Consider the following 18,602-nt stretch of genomic DNA (forward strand, 5'->3'; position numbering starts at 1 on the left):
GGAATCACTTTAGTCACTTATTTTGATTGCCTCAAAGGGAATTGAGATCTATGGGAATCCATGGGATCTATGAGTTTTGGTCTGAGAGAACAAGGACAAAATGTAAAGCAGAAATAGATCCCGCAGATGAAGGAAATGTGAATCAGTGTCAGAATGCATCGTTGATTCCACACGGGGCACAAGCAAGCTCCGAGTGTCCTGGGAAGGCTGCGTTCTGGCACCCTTCGTGCCCACTGTTCTGGAACATTTCCTCAGCCATTATCTAGGGAGAGGCTGATTTCTGCAGGGGAGAAGAAGGGCTGAGGAGAAGCCGGTGGCAGTGGCCTCTCCTGGCCCACTCAGCAAAGCAGTAGCCCCAAGGCAAGAGTTAATAGGACCCACTTTCCTTAAAATGGCAGTTTAGAAACCACTTTTCTAACATGAGGATGCAGTGTGCATGTGTGTGTATGCATGTGTGTGTGTGTGTTTGTTGGACTCATTACCACTCCCATCCCTGCCTCAGGCCTCTTTTCAAAGTTTTTTTCTATCCACACACAGTCCTTTCTGGCATTTATACTTTTCCTCATCTGATTTTATTCTGAGTGATGTTTTTCAACATTATTTTGATTCCTGTGTAAATTAGGGCCCCAGCCTACCTCACCTCTTAATTTGACACTAATCCCACTATGTTATGAGTATATATGTGTCAGTTGAACTGGAATCCTTATAACTGGGGTTAGATGGAAAATGCTAGTGTATTTACATTTTCCTAACTAGGTTTACAAGTCATAGACTTCACAGCAGGTGTTGAGTTCAGTCAATATTTTCACAGACTGATTGTGGGTCAGCCTCTTTTTCAGACCTGAGTATAGGTCTTTCCATTTTCAGAAAAGGTGTAATACTTATGGATATATGGATAATTATATAAATATCTTGCAGATTTCACGGCTAAAGGTTTTGTGTAATCCACATTTATAGCTGAATACCAGAAGCACTGGTAGTTTGACAAGAATAACATTCTACTTTTTCTGGCTCTCTGAATTCCTCTTTGCTAGTGCGAGCTTGCTTTAGATGATCATTGATACCCCTCGCATGTTTATATAACTTAATTTTGGTTTCGTCCCATATTTTGTTATTTTTCTTCGCCTCTCCTCCTTCTCCTCCTCCACCTTCTGGCCCGAATAGAATGACTTTCCAATAATTAAATTTAAAGTAATAGTCTGTGTGGGCGGCTGCTGCGATTCCCCTCTTCTCCCTCTTAAATTTGTCATCTTATTGTAAAGAAAAGCATTTATAAATACAATTGCCAGCATGACAACATCTTCCTCCCTCTCACCCTCCTGAGAAGTCAGAAGGAGCAGGTCTCCCATAGCTGACTTTCCTTCCTTTGTCTTTGCCTAGAAAGCCTCTGGAGGAAGGAGGGCTCCAAGTCCTACCCCTACTGGCTTGCTGGCAGAAAGTCTAATTAAGATGGAAATTCCCATTTCATGTGGAATAAGAGTAGGAGGTTGTGAGTTTTTTTCATTCATCAGTCCAATGCAGCTTTTCTCATTGCTGTGGGCTTCTTGTCCTTCTTTCCAGTGCTTCTGAAGATGTGGGACATGTGACCCTTGAAGAACTAGGAATAAATCACTCAACAAAAATGTTTTTAAGTCCTTAAGTAGGAAATGAAGTCTATTTGGCAATATCCTCTCAATACCTTTAAGAAAGACCCAGAAATTCCTAGGGGATGGGGTGACGGGTGTTTAGAGGGTGTCTAATATTTTAAAAGCTACAATTAGCATCTCTTTTGAAAGCTGCAATTGCTCTCTCACTTTATGCAGCAATTCAGCCCCCAGAAAAAGGTAAAAGTGATTTCCGTGTTCTGTCATTAAATGCTTTAACACAGAAAACAAGAACAGATTTTAAGGAATCCTTATGGTTGTGACAGAATGTTGAGAAGCAGTCAGATCTTATTTGTATTTATTTGGCCTCTTCTGTTAGTCTTGAGGTTTCTGCTGCCCAATGTAATGTGCAAGGTTTCGTTTTGGTTGACCCACTTACTGTGAAAAATCAGTTTTTCCTCTCTGACGTTCAGAGGAGTTTTGAAATACTTAAGAAATGAGGGACGTGTGATTATGGTGTGGGTGGGGTGGAAGTATTTTATTAAATCGAAATTACTTGAGGTATCTGTCTTGAATATTTGCTCTGTTTTATTTCTAAGAGCCTTTCCAGTGAATTGCTCTTCATCTACGTTGTCCTTACGTGACCCTGCAAGTGTATGTTAGGTCATGCTGCTTCCACCATAAGCTTGTCTTGCACCCAGCCTTGGTCTTCATTGCAAAACTCATCTCACTCTGCATTTTAATCATCTGCTCATTTGTCTGTATCCTCCACTGGACTGTAAGCTCTGTGAGGGCAGGCATTGTACCTCTGTTTTTTATAGTTATATGTCTGTCCCTAGCATATAGTAGACACTCTAAGTATTTCTTGAATAGATATATGGATGGTTGGATGTTTAAATGAATGAATGTGGTAAGAATTATTGCTTCTATTTTAAAGATAAATAACTTGAGGGTTTGAGAGGTTAAATGTTTTGCCCCAGATTGTGCCACAAATATGTAGCAGGGCCATAATTTGAACCTAGGTCAGTTAGACTCCAAAAAGCATATTCTTTTGATTATATGCTGTCGTGTATATACTGTGGTAGGTGTTTGAAATATCTAAAGGATATCTCATTTTGCCATGAAGGATCAGGGAAAGCTGTGAAGAAGGGGTAGCATTTTAGTTAGGCTTTTGGAGGGTGATTAGGAGTCTGCTAGTAATCTAGTGCTGAAAATAGGAAAGAGAGGAAAGGCCATTTCAGGCAATTGGAACAGCAAGAACAGGGCACATCCTTAGTATTGTAGTTAAGTTCTTAGATTCTGAAGACAGGTAGACCTGAGTCAAATCCTATTTCTGCCGCTTCCTCCTGGTGAGTACTTCAGCAAGTTATGTAACGTCTCTAAGCCTCCGTAAAATGGGGATAATAATCAGGGGCAGATCTAGGTTTTGCACACCTTGATACGTATACAATTTGGTGGGACCTGTTTAAGATAAAGAATACAAAATATTTATTTTGTAAATTTTTATACAAACATATGACTACGTACTTTGAAAGGGGTTTGTGTGACTGTGGACCTTGAAGCTTATGTGGTAATGAACGAATGGTGTGGCTGTGTTCCAGTAAAACTTCATTTCCAAATGAGGTGGTGGGCTGGATTTGGCCCGTGGGCGGTAGTTTGCCCATCCCACTTTAAAGCATTTCCAGGTAATAGATACTGATCCTATCATCTTACTCTCCTGTTCAAAAGTGACCAGTGACCCCCTAATGCTAGAACATGAATCCCGAATTCCTTTGCTGAGCTTTCAGGACCTCTGTACTCTGTTCCTCTTATTGTATCTTTGTACATTACTTACCCTGCTTGTCCCTGAAGGGGTTTTCCCTGATCCTCTTCCCCAACTATGTTCTCGCCTATGTCCTGTCCTTTGGGAAGCCCTTTCTTGGAAGCTCCCTGCCCTCTTCACCAATTTCTCATCTTTGAAGACATATATTACCATCTACTCTCTGACTCTTTCCTCAAAAAGTTGAACCCACCCAACGTTTTCCTTTTTAACCTCTGTTCCCATTCGTGATGAAAATTTAGTGCTTTATTTTATCCATATATGACATAGCTGTTTACTTACATGAGCATCTGTATTTGTTTATGTATTGTCCTTATATACAAGACTTGTCTCCAAATTTTAAACTTTCTTTGTGCAGACATTTCATAAAGTTCTTATTTATATTTCATGGTTTCTAACACAGTGCTAGACACAGAAGGAAATAAAAAATACTTATTTGGTTTAAAGTTGAAAAGAAAATTGAAATGAAATATTGTGTACTTACTGCTTTGCCTTGGCATTCTCCTTGTGACACAGTTGACGTTGGCTCCAATGCAGTTCCCGGTCCCAGTGGTCAAAGCTGTTTTTTTCGAGGGGGAGGAAGATTAGCCCTGAGCTAACATCTGCTGCCAATCCTTCTCTTCTTGCTGAGGAAGACTGGCTCTGAGCTAGCATCCGTGTCCATCTTCCTCTACTTTATATGTGGGACACCTACCACAGCATGGCTTGCCAAGCAGTGCCATGTCTGCACCCGGGATCCAAACCAGTGAAACCCGGGCCGCTGGGCCGCCGAAGCAGAACGTATGCACTTAACCACTGCGCCACCGGGCCGGCTCCCAAAGCTGTTTCTATACCCAGCTTGTTAGTCTGCTCTTTGGGTTTGAAGACTCTGGATGAGTTCTTCCTCTCAGATTTGACGAGTGTCAGAACAACCTTGGTAGCCTACCAATAGAGAAAGTCTTTCTGTTTTCTAGCAGCAGGTGGAATATTTTTTTTAAAGGAATTATTGTTCCTTAAAGCAGGACTTGGAATAAGATAAAAATATTAGATCTAGCTTGGTAAAATAACCAATTTGATGAAAATCTCTTGAGTGATTGGCACACGGTTCATTTTTACCTGGGAGTAATGTTAGTGTGACAGTGATGACCTGTTTACTGATTGTCTGAACTTCCATTCCCAATAAAATGCTCCTACTATCCAGTGGTATGTAATAGCTTTCTTTGATTTAAACTTGATGTCTTTTCCCTCTGCCTGTTCTCCATGTTAAAAACGGTCATCCTGTCCTGATTTTATTTTATTGTATTTATTTTATTTTTTTTGAGGAAGATTAGCCCTGAGCTAACTGCTGCCAATCCTCCTCTTTTTACTGAGCAAGACTGGCCCTGAACTCACATCCGTGTCCATCTTCCTCTGCTTTATATGTGGGACGCCTACCACAGCATGGCGTGCCAAGTGGTGCCATGTCTGCACCAGAGATCCGAGCTGGTGAACCCCGGGCCACTGAAGTGGAACGTGCGCACTTAACCGCTGCGCCACCGGGCTGCCCCCTCCCTGTCCTGATTTTAAATATAACGTTTAATCACAAAGATTAAACATTATATTTAATTAAATATTAAGTATTATATTTAATATTGAAAATTAGTACTACCTTTCTAAGCTGCTGTGGTTTTTCCATCTCTCCTCTTTGTTGTGGCGTTGCCTTAAATTTAATGCCATTTTTCAGCTAACGGATGCTAATAATACCAAGAAAAGAACATGAGGTCAATTTCAGTATTGCACAACATCTTTGTTATTCATTCAGCATTGGTATTCCCAAGGGGACTTGGGAATGTTACTTGACAATTAAAGCATCAAATTATTTTGAGGTCAGCATAGTTCAGATAGTGCCTTTAAATTTGCATATAAGCGATTTAGGTACACACAGTGTTTGCAGATAGAGCTAAGGGTGATTTAGGTTTCCACTGTTAAATGGTGGTCTGCATTACTTTGCTGTGTAAAGCCTGTCTGCTCTCTTTGACTTTCCATTTGAAAGAACTCTTTCAAACACGGAACTTGCTTTAATCTCAGATACGTTGGAGTTATTTATTGCCTTGGTTGTTCAACTTTGACACCTTCTTTCTTATGTCTTATCAATAATACTGCTAAGTCAATATAAAAGAGTCTTATTTTAATCTTTATTTATTTTGGCCAAGAGTAAAAATGAGTAAGTGCTTTTCATATATGTATAAAGGCTTATCCACTTTTTAAAAATTTATCTAATATTTATATGAGTGTTCACCATGAGCGCTGTACTGTTTTCATGGAGGAAGGTAAGAAAGAGTATAAGCCATTGTCTTCCACTGGATTGAAAGCTCTGTGAGGGTATCTTCTCACTTAATTGATCTTCTACCCTCATTTTTCTGGTCCCTTCTACCTGTCTTTGCACTGCTGCTAAAATCTGCCTAAAATACCAGTTTCTAAATGTCATCCTTTGCTTAAGAATAAAAACAATTATTATAAGATTTTTCTCTTTTTCCTTGAATTTCTGCAGTTTCATCATAATATATCTAGATATGGATTTGTTATAGTTTATCCTTTTTGGCCTCAGTGTGTGCTTTCAATCTCAGAGTGAATGGCTTTTTCAATTCTGGAAAATTCTCAGCCATTATCTTTTTCGATATTACTTTTCTGTCTTTTCCCCTACTCTCTCTTTCTGCATTACCCCCAGACTCACGTTGGAGCCTTTTAGTGTATCCTCAGTATTTCTCACCTTCTATTTTATATTTTTAAATTCCTATTGCTCTAGCTGTGTTCTGATTGAGTCCTTCCTATTATTTTCCAGTCCACTAATTCTCTTTCAACTGTGTCTATTCTGGAATGTATCCCCAACCTACTGACCTTTTGATTTCAATGGCTGTATCTTTCATTTCCAGCATTTATAATTCGTTCTTTATGATAGCCATCTGTTTTTTATTTGGACCTGCCTATTTTTGTCTCATAATTTCTTTTTCTTTTTTTGGGTATTCTTCATTTTTCCACCTCGAGGATCTCAGACAATAGGTCATTTTGAGATTGCTTTTTTATTTTCATTTCAGCCTGTGAGAATTCATCTCTTGGTTGCAGGCTTTGTCAGTTCTCTTGATGTTCAAATTCCTTGTGTGTTTTGGAATTTTCTTTTGTAGGTTCACACCGAATGGGAGTTTTCTCTTTCTCTGCCCTCTCTCTGTGTTTTTCCCTCCTCATCTACTGGCTTTCTTCTTGGCTCTACTTGGCCCCTGGGTCTTCCAGTCTAGAAACAGATCTTAATCACCCAGGTTCTCTTCCCGTGGTGAGCTTGGCAGGCTGGCTTCTCAGGCAGGGCTGCATAAACCCTGGCCCGAGGGCAGTGGTTGCAGCTTCCTCAGCCTCTTTCATGGGTGGGAGAGCCTGACCCCAGCCCCAGTTTCATCCCTTGGCCTGTGTACCCCGAGGAATGGACAACCCAGTCACCTCTGCCAGCTTCCAGCTCTGTAGCCAGTGGCTTGCCACTGTGCCTTGGTTTGTTTCTGGGCCATAAAAATGTTGCTTTTACTTTTGCATCTGGGCCTTGGATCCCCACTGAGTTGGCTGATAAACTTGAGGTTAGAAACATGATGTTCGAAAACATAGTCTCTTATTTTTATCTTCATGGCATCTAGCATTGGACTCTGCTTATGTATGCTTATGATTATTGGTTTATTTATTCCATACTGTCACCTTTTCTAATACTGAGTAGGTCATTTATTTCTTTCCAAAACTTGAAATTTACTGTATGTATGTGTAAGATGTTTAACCCAGAAAGGCATATTTTTATTGCAACCTGCTCTTCCATACAGGCACACGTTCATGTGAGTGTGCATGCATGTGCAAACAAGCATAGATGCCACATGCACCTACTTGTAAGATCATTGGATTTGCCCCTACTGGAAGTCTTTGGTAAATGACACAGCCTCTGTTTGATGGCGACTGTCTAAACTCAGATGGCTAATATGTGTGAGTGAGAAGTGTCTTATCTGTAGAAGCAGATGTTTCCCTCTCTTGGTCAGACCATTGTGAGCCCCTCAGCTTTCTGTGATATTATAGAGGTCAACTTCTACGTGGGCTCCACAGGTGCTTCAGCATCCTCAGGTTCAGTCTCTGATTGAAAGTGATTGGAATGGGAAGGAAGGATATAAAAAAAGCAGTATCTTAAGGAGCTTGACTGCTATAACAAAATACCATAGACTGGGTGGCTTATAAGCAACAGAAATTTATTTCTCACAGCTCTGGAGGCTGGAAAGTCAGAGCTCAGGTACCAGCATAATCGCGTTCTGGGGAGGGCCTTCTTGTGGGTTGCAGACTGCCATCTTCTTGTATCCTCACACGGATATAAGAGGGCGAGAGAGCTCTCTGGGGTCCCTTTTATAAGAACACGAATCCCATTCAAGTCTCCACTCTTATGACCTAATTACCTCCCAAAGGCTTCACCTCCTAATACCATCATATTGAGGGTTAGGATTCCAACAGATGAATTTTGAGGGGATACAAACATTAAGTCCATTGCAGGCAGTACACCAAAAGAGGAAGTCCAGAAGTCTCTATTTGAAAGTGAGCAAAAAAAGGTTGTCGCATTCCAACCTGATTCCCCTTATTGACCCCTTAAATGCAAATTGCTTACTGTCTGGTAACTCCCAAATCTTTATAGTGAAGAGGTAAAGGCTGTGTTCTGACTTCTTAGACACCTCGTTTCAACACTCTCCTCTCCTTTGAAAACACCATCCAATGATGTTCTGTTCCTTTTATCCTCATCACTGTCATTTACTCATCTTCATTCCTTGAGGACTTTGGCTTTACTTTTAGCTACCAGGCCACTGCCAACATTCTCAACAACTGTAACATTTTTCTAATCATTATCATTATCATCGCCATCACCATCAATGATTTATTGAGTACCTCCTATGTGCCAGGCATTGTGTTAGGTGCTTTATGTAGACATTATGTTGCTTATTTAACCCACAGTTTACAGATGAGGAAATACTCAGAGAGGCAGTGACTTGCCCAAAGTCTCTTCCCAAAGTCACTTGATCGCTAGCCTCCAAAATGAGATCAATTCAACTATCTTGTATCTGTTCTTAGTCTTTCTCTTCTAAGCATTGTTAGAGAAACTCCTATTACTCTGCCTATTGGCTCCATTTCAAATAAATTTCTAATTTACCTGGCCCTTTAGTGCTCATGATTTGTTTACGGAGCCCATTTTGGCTCACTTTCTCTTCCCCATACTAGCTGTTTTAAAACTTCTTAACATTCTTCATCAGCATTACCCCTCCAACCTCCAGGGCTGGTTCACCTTGCCTTGAGTTCTGCCAAGAACATAGAATTTATCAGGAGTAATTTCCCTTAACTGTCCTCTTCTCTACCTCAAAGTTTATCTACATCTGGACTTATCCTTTTTTTCTTCCCTTTTAGATGAAAAGAAACCCTACTGTTTTCCAATGGTAACTCCACCTACCTGTACTATTCTTTCCAGACTCTTTTAGGGAGTTGCCCCATCCTCTCCCTCCCTCTCTTATATTTTCAGTCTCTTCTCCTCCATTTGCCTGTCTCCTCACCTGCAAACAAGTATATCCGAATTGGTCAGCGTGTCTTGCCAATTACTTCCCTCGGTCCTGTCACCTCTCACAATGTCTCCTTTATGGCCAAACTTGCAACAAGAGAGGTGACCCCCATTCTGGTGAGAGTCTCTCCCAGAGGCTGCCACTGACTTGTTTAAGGCCAGATCCCATGGTCTCTTGTGAGTCCTCATTCTTCTTCTTTCTGCAGCGTTTGACAATATTGACCACCCTTTTTTCCTATTTTTTTGTTTCCTTTCAGTTTTGCAATATTATTTTCCCATTTCTCCTTTCCTCCCCTTAAATCATTACCTGTTTGTCTTCCTTTGCCTGTCCTTAATGATTTTTCCCAAGGCTCTGACCTTGGCCCATTTCTCTCTCTGGGTAATCATCTCATGAGCTTTAGACCTACATTTCTAAATTCCTGTGGGCATTACCTGGGAGAGAAAACAGGCTCCTTCAATTGCCTGCTCCTCCTTTAGTTTCCTAGCTTAGTAATTGTGTCTTTATGCATCCAATCATCCAAGCTAGAAACTCGCAATCATTTTGACACCACTTCTGCCTTTCCTTCTGTCATGTCCAGCCACTAAGTCCTATCAGTTCTCGCTCTGAAATGTTGGTTTTTTGTTCCTCCATTCTTATCACTCAAGCCTTAATTGAGGTCTTCGTGGACTATTGTAAGTCTGAAGTGTCTGTTTTTGTCCCTCCATTCTTATCACTGCTGCCCTAATTGAGGTCTTCATGGACCATTGGATTAGCCCTTTAAATTTTCTCCCTGCCTTCAGTATCTCTTGCCTTTAATCTTTCCTCAGTTTTGCTGCCAGTGTTAGATTTCTAAGACACAGCTGATTAAAGCATTTCTGTGTTTAGAATCTTCACCGTCTCCACTTTGCCTACAGGGTCCAGTCTGGACTCCTTGGCTTGCCACTCAGGGCCCTTCCCTGTCGCACAATGCACTTCCCCACTGTGTCCCCTCCATCAGCTCTACCGGATCCTGACTGGCATTCTGCAAGAGTGCCACACTCTGCTTCATGTCCAAACCCTAGCACATGTGGTTCACTCTGCTTTTCCTCTTGTTTCTGTAGGTTTTATAGTTCCTGGCCTGGCTCAATAGTTATCTTTTTGATGAAGCATTCGTGACCCATCTGTGCCTTTTCCTTCTCATGGGACTTTGTTCATGCTTCCTGGTTGCTCTCGTGTTGTAGTCAGCTGTACCTGATTCTCTCTCTCCTCTGCTGGCTTTTAAGCTTCTCAGAGGCATCTTTGTTTTCTCAGGTTCCAAAGTATAGTAAGCACCTAATAAATACTTAATGAACTAACAGTTGGATAAGATATCCAGGTTCCTGAATGTTAAGCAAAGAGCTCGATGCTTAAGAGCCCCTTATCATTGTTAGCAAAGGAAGCATCAACAAAAAGCAAAACAAGTTTTCAGCTTTAGCTTTAATATACAGTAATCTGAGAGTTTTATTTTTTTTCTAGAAACGTGGCTTTACTAAAATAAGAGAAAATAAATTTTAACGGAGTTTGCATCAGTATAATTTTGGTGTTCAGATGAACTGAAAACACTCATGTAATGGTTGACTGAGTCAAGTTGGGTGTCAACAATCTGTCATCTAACAATTGAGCTCTTTGTGATTGTTGAAAAGCACAGATTAAATTCCCACAGATAAAAAGAATCTATTAAAAGTCATGTAGGAAGGTGAAAGAATATTTTATATAGCATTTTAATTAACCACAATTGGCTTGTTAAATCTTAGGGTCCCTGAAATGCTTAGAGAACACTATAGAAAAATGTATACACATCTTTCAAATCTGATTTTATCACAAACCTTAGTCTTTTTGTGTTAATATGATGTCAATGAAATGTTATCCAGCTACATTTCTACTAGTGTTATCAGAGGAATATTATTATGTTAGCAAAGGCAAGTACTTTCAGGATTGTGAAACCACATTTGTGGAAATATGGATTAATGCACACATTTTACGTATTAACTTACCAGCAATACAAAAACTGGAAATTATATTGCAAAGCCGTGAAAGGCCCAGGAGTATAGACGCATTTAGAGATAAACTGATTTTTCCCCAGTGTTTATTTTTCCCCAGTTGTTCTTTAACACTCAAAACACTAGAGTTATATATAAAATAAGATACCATATTGCCAAATGTGTTTTTATTTTTAAATTAGCTATGCCATTGAAACCACTTATTAAGGTAGTTTTTGCCTCTGTAGTTAGAACTCAAACCAAGGATAACTAGTGGACTATTTTTTCTTCCTTAAGGAACTTGGGAAAATGAGGATATGCAGGAAAGAAAAAGTCAGTGTGGCAAAAGCACATGGTGATTTTGAGGCAGGGCTTTGACCTAGTAAGACGCTAACATATAGGGTCCTTTGGTCCAAATTATTTGCACGTTAAGACATTGTTTTATTCATTTGCTGGCAAAGACCTTAATCTTTCATTATGCTTTACAGTTTGCTGTTTTTGATAGCTTATAATTTTATTTGTTAACCATCTGTACAGTATTTATATCAATAATTATAAGACATTTTTCTACCACGATTAGGTAACTGGGCTGTTTAAAAAAGAGACACCTCCAGAATACCTAAATTTTTAAAGTCACTACCTACATCTGCCAAAACAGATTAGTAGCAGATTTCTAGAACAGAACAAATTGTCTTGATCTCCTTACCTAACACTTTGTTTTATGTCAAATCTAACTGCTTTCAGGGAATGAGACTTCTTGATGGAAGCTTGTATTTTGACATAAAAATTTTGGGGGCTGCATGTGTAAGGTAATTTTATCCTTATTTTGCAGGCTGAATATTGCTATATTATTAGTTTTATGGTATTCGTACCATATATTCACGATAAACTTGATCTGTTCTTTACTCACTGTAATCTCGTTAAACTTACTGGCCACATGAATTTGAATATTGTATTTGAGAGATTAAAATCCATTGGTTATATAAATAAATGCTACCTTGTAAAATAATATTAACACCCCAGGTTTCACTTCCCTCATAACCATATCCATTGTCATTGCTGAGGGAGTTTTTTTTTAATGTTTTGGGTGCATTAGGCATTAATTCTTGTGATAGTGATAAAAATAATATTGGTCAAGCAAGATTAAAAGTTTCATCAGAATACTTAAGCATGGGTGTTCTTATAAAGAGAATTTCTTTTTGGAATATTCCTTTTTTTTTTTTTTTTTGGAGGAAGATTAGCCCTGAGCTAACATCTGTTGCCAATCCTCCTCTTTTCGCTGAGGAAGACTGGCCCTGAGCTAGCATCCATGCCCATCTTCCTCTACTTTATATAGGAAAGTAGACTTTCCTCTACTTTATATGTGGGACGCCTGCCACAGCATGGCTTGACAAGTGGTGTGTAGGTCCACACCCAGGATCCGAACTGGTGAACCCCGGGCCACCGAAGAAGAGCGTGTGAACTTAACCACTGCGCCACTGGGCTGGCCCCACTTTTTGGAATATTCTTGAAAATTCTTTTGGATTCAGTCCTATTGAAAATCACTTTAAAATGTATGTCTCTTTTACACTAATAAATATTACATTCTTTTTTGAAATTTAATATTTCTTGGCTCCCTCAGGATCATCCTTTGCCTCAGGTTGTTATTTGTCTGTGTCAGGGTGAGAGAATATTCGACTAAATTTGCAGTGATCACAGAACAAATGCTAGAAGTGTCTTGAGGCTTATTATGGTGACTAAAAGTTTGGGCTTTACAGCCAGACTGCTGGAGTTCAAATTCCAGCTCTGCCACTTCCTAGTTGCATGATCTTGGTCAACCTACTTCACTGCTTTGTGCCTCAGTTTCCTCATCTGTAAAATGAGTTGTCTGGAGCATTTAATGACTTAGTACATCTAAAGTGTGCCTGGTGTATAGAAAGTACTCAATAAGTATCTATCGCAGAATAATTGACTTGTTAAGTAATGTATCTGATTTATTAAGAATTCCAGATAGTTGTGCTTCAATTAATCTATTTTTGAATAATGATATTATTTATGGAGTACAAAATACATTTGAATTTTTACTATAAAAATTAAAAATGGTAATAACTGGCTATTGTGTTTTCTGGGACTAGTTACTTTAGAATATCTGTACATTTGGAAAAAAATGAACCAGAGACCCTCAATACAACTCCATCATGCGGTGCTTGAAATCGAAATGCTACCATCATCCCACGCTATTGCTTTTCCAGTGAAAAGGCCTTGAAATATTAGTTATGATTTTTTAAAGCGGGTAGATCTTGTAGAATTTAACTTTTAATTCTTTCTTCCCTAAGTCCACTTCCGTTAAGATTTTTGTTTTAGATTGAAAATGAAAGGAAGATAATTTGTTGCAAAATACTGATAGAATAATTTGGTAAACCTTTCTTAGTGATCTCTCGTTTGCTTTAACTTTCTTTACACCATATAAAGAAACCATGTAATTTGTTTTGTTTTGAGAACTTGGGTATTGTACTTTTATACCCCAGTGCCTACTGTATACTACTGATGTTCAATAATGTTTGTAGAATGAATTAACTGGCGTGACAGAAGGTCCTTTGGCCAAATCATGTCTTCATTTGTTTACAGAGGTCTGCAGAGCCACTCAGGCAGCATAAGTGAGCAGATTGGGTGAGGGACTGTGGTAAATGGTATCTGAAGACAGGATTACATACCAGCCAGAGTTTACGGCCTCTGCTGTGTGTAAGGAAAGGCTTCTGCCAGAAGACTAATGAGTATATGCTTTGTATGAATGATAGAAATCTTTAAAGTTATTCTAGGCTATTTCTGTTTTCCTGTTCAGTAGGTGTCATGATTCTATACAATAAATAAATGTATGTACACACACATATTTACCCCCTACATGTTGATGTGTGTATAAAATACTTTGCCCTGGAAGAAAGTTAGTTGAACAAAGGTCACTTACCTAGTATCTGTTCATTTGCTCTATCTCTGTTTATTGAGAATTGATGGAACTTTAGAGGTGCTTGCAGAACCATTTTGTTCTAAATTTAAAGCAATCTGAGGAGCTTTATAATTTCTGTTAGTGATAACACAAGTAACTTTTCTAATTAGAACAAAAGGAAAGGTTAAATATTTCCAAGAAAGCATTGACCGATGTACAGCGTGCACGTGTGGCATTCTTGCAGCCGGGGAGACCACCTGGCTCTGCCTTCTTTGCCTGCTTCCCAGACCAGAGAAGAAACTGGGAAGAAGCAGCTAGAAAAATGATAGTCTGCTTTTAAGCTCTAATTGCCAGGATGGCACCTGATGTCCTGCGAGTTGAATGTATATGGGCTTCAAGGCACTGGACCAGTTTCACTGGACTGGCTCAGAGTCTTACCTCGTTTATTCTGTCTGAGTTCTGGTATATTTTTATTATAGTGCCCTTATTCTTGATCATCTCTCCTGTTTTGAAGCATAAACCACATCCTGTAGCAAGAAAGTCAACTTGCCAAACCTTTTCCATTCTTCCTAGCAGTTCTTGACATCTACCCTCTCCCTTGAAACCTGCAGCCTTGAGACCTCCCTGTGCAGACCTGCCCTCATCCTTTTGCCTAATCCTTTGCTTGTGCACAACGTTACTCTTACCCTGCGTATATTATTATTTAATGTTGATACATTTGTCTTTTCGTTTTGTGTCTGTAAGACAGTGTGGTCTTTTGCCCTTTGAGGGCGGGGACCATAACTTTTTGACTCATGGTGTTGATAGAGACTTACTTAATACATGGCTGTTGATAGAGTTTAAAATTCACTGGGGTTTTGAAACTGAAAAAAGATAGTTTGAATCCTTTTGTAAATTATTTGTGAAATAGACAGATTCTTTTTTTTTTTTTGCTGGGAAAGATTCACCTTGAGCTAACATCTGTTGCCAGTCTTCCTCTCTTTTTTTTATTTTCTCCTCCCCAAATCCCTAGTACATAGTTGTATATTCTAGTTGTAAGTCCTTCTAGTTCTTCCGTGTGAGCTGCCACCACAGCATGGCTACTGACAGAGGAGTGGTGTGGTTCTGCAACTGGGAACTGAACCCGGGACACTGAAGCAGAGTGCACTGAACTTTCACCACTAGGCCATCAGGGCTGGCTCTGGATAGATTCTTTTTTAGTGTTGCCTATCCCATCAACAAAATGAACCAGTCTCAGAATTACTAGGACCTATTAATGAAATGCTGCAGGTCAATTTGAAAAATAATTATTGAGGGAGGACAAAAGGGCATTTGGTAGCAAATCAAGTAAACTTTGTTGATCTGAAGTATTTGATTAGAAGAATTGTGTGAAAAATTTTTCAGTGTTTAGACTTACTTTATATTCCCTCTTTCTAACTACTGTTTACTGCTCAAAAATAACTGTTTGGCAGATTTTCTGTACCTCTCTTTTTCTTTTCCTTGTTTATGTCTATTATCAATGCATTCTGATTACATATCCCAATCATGCTCCTTTTATATGTTATTATCTAATATGATGTGGGAGGAACTTGCATTGTTTGCTTTTCTTGAAGGTTGTCCATGGTTTATTATGTTATGACTGCAAGTTTCTCCTGCACAAATGCTTTTGGGTCTTAAGATCAGATTTCAAGGCTAGTAGTGCTTTGTGTCACCCTAAATGGAAAAGATTTGTAAGGTATTGATTAAATTCAAACATTCCTAAGGAAATTTTTTAAATGACTGCTAATTCTACTGCATTAGAAGCATTAACATTTGTTTGATATGTATTGCATTAAATAAAAAAGTACGTCTTCTCAAAGTGTACTCTAATAATCTTCAGTTTAGTTACAAGTGTCATTTAATACTTTTGAGTAAAACTCAATATTATTGCATGAAAGCTTAGAAGTTAGTTCAGTGCAATTTTCAATTAATATTTAATTTTTAATCACTGTTAATAAACTAGTAAGCCTTTTAAAATAGAAAGTTTTCTTGTAATCACTTTACATAATTGAATATCTCATTTTTAGCAAATGGTTTGTTTCCCTCATCTTTTTCTGTTTTTTTCTTAGTGTATTTCATTTATCTTTTATATAATAGACCCAAACTGCCTTGTGTGAAGGAAGGAGCTGCATGATGTGCTAGATGTTTTGTATGTGATGGAATTTAACCTCGGTTTATCTCTCTCCCCCGCACAGTCCCTTCAGTCTGAATATGTTCATTACTAAGGCCTTGCCACTCCAGCGAGAGCTGTTCCGCCCTTAGACACAATTTCTTCATCTGGACGAGCAATGTCGAGGGAGAGCAGCTGCTTGCTGGAAGAATACCTCTGCCTTCTTACCTTTAATTAAAGAGAGCGCTAAGATAAGACCTTCAAGAGACTTGAAATCAGAAAACTCTGGCTAATGACTACTATAAATGCACTGAAACTGTGTTTATGGAGACGTCAACACTTTTTAAGATAGTTTCAATGTTGAATTTGGTATTTCGAAAGGTTATTTTTAATGTATTTCTGTAATACTTTGTTATTACATGTACAGTGTTACATTATGTATGTATTGTGAACTTTAAAAGACTATTTTGATAAATTTATAAATATATAAAATTATGTAAAAACTAGACTATATTTTGGCTTAGATTTTCTTGCCGTTTGCTACCAAAAAATTTGTATTTTGAATTTGTTTAGTATGGTTTTGTCTACAATGAATAAATAATTCCTCTTTATTAAGAAAAAGTAAGGGAGAATGTGTTTAGAAAGTGATTTTTATGTTCCCACTATGAGTATGGCAGATCTGTTCATTCTTTTGGGAAGTCAGTCTAATTTAACGAGTTTATCCAAATTTATCTCTAGCAAGAGTATAATTATTTGATTCGGTGTATTTAGACCATTTCCTTTCCCTTTGTTTTTGCTTCTGAGCCACTTAGTTTGGCATCTTTGGGGCTCTAACAAAATTTCACATCCGGTTGAAGATCAGAATTCGTTGGGTGTTTCCCTCAAAAGCATAGTTTTTCTCTATGAAATGACTCAACATTCCAAATGTTTTTATTTCTTTCCTCCTCTCAAAAGAGCTCTTAACTCAATTAGAATATTCTGCTTTTGGTACAAGGTGGTTGTTGCCTGTAATCACACATGGTCTGGCACCAGTTTTAAATCAATGAAGAGATAAAACTGAAAAAGATGCTGCTAAGGAGTTCTCTGTATTAAAGGAGTTATGTTTAAAACGATTGCAAACCCCTGACGCACAAGCTAGCATGTCAAAAACCTAACATGAAAATGAAGGGACTCCTTGTAGGTACTCGCAGCCCTTCCGTGCAAGTGTTAGCTTGTATGTAGACTCCAGAAGCCCGTAGGCTTCATTTCTGTGGGGAGTTGGGGAGCCTTTGACTCCAATTCTCTTCCGTGCTGCTTGCGAATGGACTACTCAGAGACAGTTAAATGGATTCACATGAAGTGCTTTTCTCTCAACCATTGAGTTATTTATAATGTATTTATTAGGAGGGCTACCTTGAGACTATTGTACGTGCTTCAGCAAAACATCTTATTCATGTTTTACATTTTAAAAAAGGCATTTGAATGAATGTTTGACTCAGGTTTGTTGACTTCAATAACTACAGTACCAAATAATTGCACTAAACTGATGAAAAATGAATTGTACGTTTTAAGAATCAAAAACGAAAATAAGTGGAATTAAATTGTGTACCTTTTCTAAAGCTGAAATAGCAAAATATTTTATTATGAGTTATTGTAAAAATAGATTGGTTAATTGTATAGGAAGATGATAGTATTTTTTAAAAAAATTATCCGTGAAAAGTAATTCAGATGACATTTAAGAAGTGGGGGAAAGGGAACCATATTGACAGTTTTAGTTCTGTGAACACTAATTTGTGTGCAGCTATTAAATGATTGTAAAATTGACTACTGTAAATTTTCCACAATTATGTGTGTATATTAGTCATATGTATCTACATGTGTATGTCTTAAAATTATTTATACACATGTGCATACATAGACAAACCAAGAAATGTATGTATATAATATAGAAAGTATAGCATAGTAATTCTACTCCAATAATAAAAATTGTTTGACACATATTTTGTTATGAATAGTTTACCTTCCAAAAGATATTTTGTTCTATTTTAAAGTGTAGAAGAATACACTGCTAATAAATAATAAAAGTTTTGTGCAATTTACGTTTTCCTTGGCTTTTATAATTTGGATTTTCAGTTATCAATGTACTGGAGTCTGTCTCTAATTTTATAGATGATTCAATCTGGTTGGTGCCTTTTGAGTTTCTCAAGATCTCTGTTTTGAACTTTTAGTTTATCTTTTATTGACTTTCCAGGTTGTGGCCATTTCTTGAAATACTCGACACTGAGCACAAAGAAATCTTTTACTTCAAATTTCATAAAAGTCAGATAATGTCAGCCTCTTGCTGTCTTTCTCTCTCTGTAGTTTTTCCTTTCTGTTAATACAACATGATGATGATCAGTGTTTTGGGTCCTGCTTGGTCATTTATGACTATTGTATGATACACTGGTTATCGGTTCCTTTCGAGAAAGAATGGCTGTATTTTTTTAAAGGAGAAATTACAGAAATAAATCAGATGGAACAGACCTCACCTCTGTTGGATCTATGCCCTGACGTACCAACCTGGGAGAAACTGCACTATTTATTGGAAATATTTTTATGCATTAAACTGGATCTCTTTGGGTTGT

The 18,602-nt window shown here is 38.2% G+C and overlaps 1 protein-coding gene across 9 annotated transcripts in view; it reads left to right on the forward strand.

Moving 5' to 3' along the window:
- CDC14A (cell division cycle 14A) overlaps positions 1-18,077 on the forward strand; it is a 158,729-nt gene extending 140,652 nt beyond the window's left edge. For 8 of the 9 annotated variants that reach the window (XR_011494866.1, XM_014851496.3, XM_070486923.1 and 5 more), the window contains one exon: positions 16,085-18,077. Coding sequence is in view for 8 of the 9 variants with exons in the window: in XM_014851496.3 (XP_014706982.1) it covers positions 16,085-16,114 (30 nt within the window). In the remaining variant the exon portion in view is untranslated. Of the gene's footprint in view, positions 1-431; positions 443-3,475; positions 3,661-16,084 lie in introns of those variants that run through there. The other variant, XM_044748972.2, reaches the window with a different exon arrangement.
- The last annotated feature ends 525 nt before the right edge of the window (positions 18,078-18,602 follow it).

The sequence above is a fragment of the Equus asinus genome, chromosome 16 (genome assembly GCF_041296235.1).
Source record: "Equus asinus isolate D_3611 breed Donkey chromosome 16, EquAss-T2T_v2, whole genome shotgun sequence".
In the NCBI taxonomy this organism is placed as follows: Eukaryota; Metazoa; Chordata; class Mammalia; order Perissodactyla; family Equidae; genus Equus; species Equus asinus.